This window comes from Alligator sinensis, unplaced genomic scaffold (assembly GCF_000455745.1).
Source record: "Alligator sinensis unplaced genomic scaffold, ASM45574v1 scaffold758_1, whole genome shotgun sequence".
NCBI lineage: Eukaryota > Metazoa > Chordata > Crocodylia > Alligatoridae > Alligator > Alligator sinensis.
In genome coordinates, this window is record NW_005842457.1 from 678,990 (window position 1) to 683,064 (window position 4,075).

General features: G+C 45.3%; 1 protein-coding gene across 1 annotated transcript in view; it reads right to left on the reverse strand.

The window, feature by feature from the left end:
• SUPT7L (SPT7 like, STAGA complex gamma subunit) overlaps nt 1-4,063 on the reverse strand; it is a 19,858-nt gene extending 15,795 nt beyond the window's left edge. The window contains exon 1 of the mRNA XM_025212349.1: nt 3,183-4,063. Within this exon, the coding sequence (XP_025068134.1) occupies nt 3,183-3,595 (413 nt within the window). The 5' untranslated portion in view covers nt 3,596-4,063. The remainder of the gene's footprint in view (nt 1-3,182) is intronic.
• Between the last annotated feature and the right edge of the window lie 12 nt (nt 4,064-4,075).

Consider the following 4,075-nt stretch of genomic DNA (forward strand, 5'->3'; position numbering starts at 1 on the left):
AGATTTGGAGGTAAGGAATAAGATTCTCTCTGAGGAAATGGGTGTAAGGCACTGTCATGGTTGCCACAAATATTCTGGGGCACTGGCCTATTTGTCACTAATAATCCTGTTCTTGAATTACCTAGCTACATAAAGGCCTATATACGCTTCTGCTTTTTTGTGGATCGCTGTTACAGAAGGGATAACTATTTACTCAAACCAACAAGTTAGAAACAAAAATGCTAGCTTTTCCCAGGCCCCAGAGAGCCTGTAGTGTACAAAACATGGTATCAGAGCACAGTGACAAACCTGCCAACTCAGCCCAATCAAATGGAGCCTTCAGGGTTAAGGAGGTTGCAGGCATCATGAAATGGCACATTTTCTGTGTCATCAGTTAGCATGACACCATGCCATCCATCAAATGCCCCTACCTGAAATAGTCAGAAGCATGCATGTACAAGTTCCTTTCTTGCAAAGTCTTTTCATTTAAAGGAAAGGAAACTGTGTGGCCCATTCCCTGTTAAATTAGCATGTGAAGGTCAAGGTGTTTGGGCCAACTGAATGTGTGGAGTAACAACAGTGGCTCATTCAAGTAAAATAGCACATTGAAATGATAGATTTTCCCACAAGTGTGTTGTGAGCTCAGAGCAGATGTAGAGAAAAGATATTGCTTTCTCATGAGCACTTCAATTTTAGGAAACATTACACTGTCAAGCTGAATTTCTACCAAATGAGGTGCAAAAATTCCATCACTTGACAGCCATTCCCCCTCCTCATGTGATTACATAAAAGAACAAGACTAAAAAAACTAGGTTAAATTAGTTACAAAGTGTGCTGCAGAACACAGCGCACAATGATTCAACAGAGAAAAAAAGGGTTTTCCTGGGAAGCTCTTCTCCCTCCCCAAAGACCTTCTCAATTAGCTCCATTGTTTTGGACTTGCCCATGGAAGGTTCTTCAGGTACCTCCAGCAACTCCCACAAGCAGTGTTGACTTAACTCTGGGAAAACTGGCTGGTTCTCCGATGGATAACTGAAAACTGTCCGGAGGTAGATACAAAAACTAGTCCAATGGAGAAAGGTAGCTTCCTTCTAACCTCTACCACCAGAATCCGTCTTGATCATCAGCACATTCCCACAGGGAAGCTTGCCTCTGTATTTCATAACCAAACCATTCCTAACCATTACCTGGCATTCCCAACATGAACCACCTTCTCAATGCCACATCCCTACCCTATCCAGAAACAGCAACTGAACTGGAAGTGCAAAGTTCATACCTATACCAGGCTAGGAAGGAAACGGCATCAATCCAGACAGACCTGCAGCAGCAAACCAGACAGGGGGAGAAGAGCAGCAGCATTTGGGATGTTTAGGTGGAATGAGGGAAAGGGGAGGGAAATTAAGGGGGTATATTGCGTTTCTTTTAAGCTGATTCCATAGCATTGAGAGAGAAAGCTGCAGAAGCCATGTAATGCTTGATACCTCCAGTTCAAAGATCATAAATCTAACGTACGTTATCAAATCTTAAATGTTAGGGCTTTATGTCACTGTTTTCATTTCAATAATAAAAACCTCTTAATTTTTGTATAATTACATGTAAGTACCCCTTTCTAGAAGTGTAACAGTGCAAAAGGGGGATTGGATTAGTTCAGTCATCAGCAGCTTAATACCATCTCTCTGGCACCTAAATTATCTTTACCGTCATCTTTATATCTTTGTGTAGTGAAAAAGACAGGGCTGACAACTCTTCCAATTATGCTCTACCTAGGAATGCAGCTGCTATTCTTAGTCTTATGAGCACCTTAACATCGCAGGGATTTTCTCCGTTCTGAACTAGAACAGAACGAAGCTCATGCTTTATTGATCTATTCCTCTCCTGGAAAGCTTTAAGTCTGTTTGGTTCGTCAGACAAGCAATTCAACCGCTTTTTGTAGCACATTCCGAACTCTACCGCAGCCTATTACAACCCCCCCTCTCTGTAACCCATCAAACGTTTCACTTCCAATTTATGCTGTATTAAATTTTCATAATCTGATCCTTAAACTCCCCCTGGTGGAGATTATTAAATATTGTCTCCCTACTCTTCTTATCCGCTGCAGTCAGTGGGGTGGGGGGTAAAAAAAGACTTTGGTCAAGATGTCTGTAGGTCTGAATCCTGTCGAGGCTCAGACGTTATTAGTATAAATAGTATTAATAACTCATTTTCTTTTCAAGATGATAACAATACAGCCCTTTTTCTAAGACAAAGTACAATCTGATCAAAAATATGTCAAAGTTGTATAACAGAAACTTGACTAAACTCAAAAGCTTGTTACGTGCTAAACTAGAAAGAATTTGTTATGCGAAGCACATGCTAAGTTAAACAAGTTGCAAACTACCCTCACTTGGGCTTCTCTTCTCAGACTTCAAAACCACAGAGAGCTTCTACAAGCATCAACAGGACAAATATATTAATGACATCTTGCGCTACACCACACAATTAAGATCTGGATTTTTGACACAGTTGGGAACTTGGGCGACTCCGACCATCTACTCTGCCCCTGCCTCTAGAAAGGGGATAAACGCCTCCTCCATGAGGGCATCAAGAGACTTAATTTATTTCTTAAGATCCATAAAGTTTCCCCAAGAGCTTCAGGCATCAGGTATTAATGCTGCCATCTCAATTAATATTGCCATCTCATCTATTAATACTACAAAGTACTAATACTACCATCTCAACTTGGTGCTATAAATGGCTAAAAGGCTGACTGATGAGGGAAATCCAGCATTACAGTCCACATTACAGATAGGAAGCCACAGCACATGGAAGCAAAATGCCCTGCACCTTGCTCACACAAAAATGGACTTTAATTTCTTTTTTCTACTGTGACAGTCTTCCCCTCTAACAAGCCCTCCAATCGGAGAGCTGCCCGCAGGAATCCAGATTCAAAATACACAGGTCTGGCTGAAGCACAGATTTTTCAATCTTTACCACAGTAAATACCAAGGCAGACAAGGTTCGTTGGGTAAAACCGATATCTTTTATGAGACCAACTCAAATTGTTGGAAAAATTCTTCTTTGCTTTTTTCCAGCTTCTTTGCAAGGATTTTTCCAAGTATTTGAGTTGGTCTAAGAAGAGATATCAGGTTTACCCAAAGATCCACATCTGCCTACGTCCTTAGATCAACAAGGCTACAACCTATACCACAGTACCGCCAACGCACCTATAGAAGTCACTCTCTGGGTCACTGTGCCTCAGCTGAAATGGCAGTTTGGGGATTTTGGTATCCAGGGGAAGCAGGTCATCGGGGAGAGGTGGAGAAGCAGGACGAGAGGGCAGAGGCTCGCTGTCTTCAGTTTTGATGCCCTCAACTTGCTGCTGGTTCTGGGCCTGGGCCATGGCGATGAGGCTGCGTAGCCGCCGGTTGTGCTGGATGAGCTGGATGGTGTGAATGGTGAGGCTGCAGGGCTCCGATGGGATGTCCAGCATGGTGGTGGGTCTGGGTTTGTTTGCCGAGGGCTGATGCAACGGAGGATCTTGGACTTCCACCGTGCGAAACTCACGTTGAAGCAAATCAAATGAGCTGCGGTTGGCCTGACTGGCCGAGACGGGAATTTCACCCCAGTAGCGCAGCATCTTCCTGCAAATGAGGTACGCAGAGACAGCGGCGGAGAGAGGCTACAGAGCAGCGTGCCACATCTCTCAGGTGCAAACCCCAAGCCACAGGGGGCCGGCCCCCGGGAGGGAGCCACAAGGGTGGGGAAGCTCGTGCCACCCTGACACTGAGACCAAAGAAAAGCCCTCACTTCAGGCAACGCTCGAACCACACCGGTCTTCAAAGCGTTCTCACAGCCGGGGACCCAGGCATCGCTTGCTGCCCTATAGAAAGAGAGACGCCAGTGCTGAGGCAGGACGCTACCGTTTTTCTCTCCTAAAAAAAAAAAGGGGGGGATCTGAGCCCGTGAAGCAGAAACCCAGCCAGCTCCTGGGTGACAGCAGGTGCGAGGCCTCGTGAGGCCCACGGCCTGTTGCACCCTGTGCTCGGGTGGGGGAAAGGAGCCAGTAAGGGGCGGGGGCAGGTCAAGAGTTCCACCCCTCCCCCACCAGCGCCTTCTC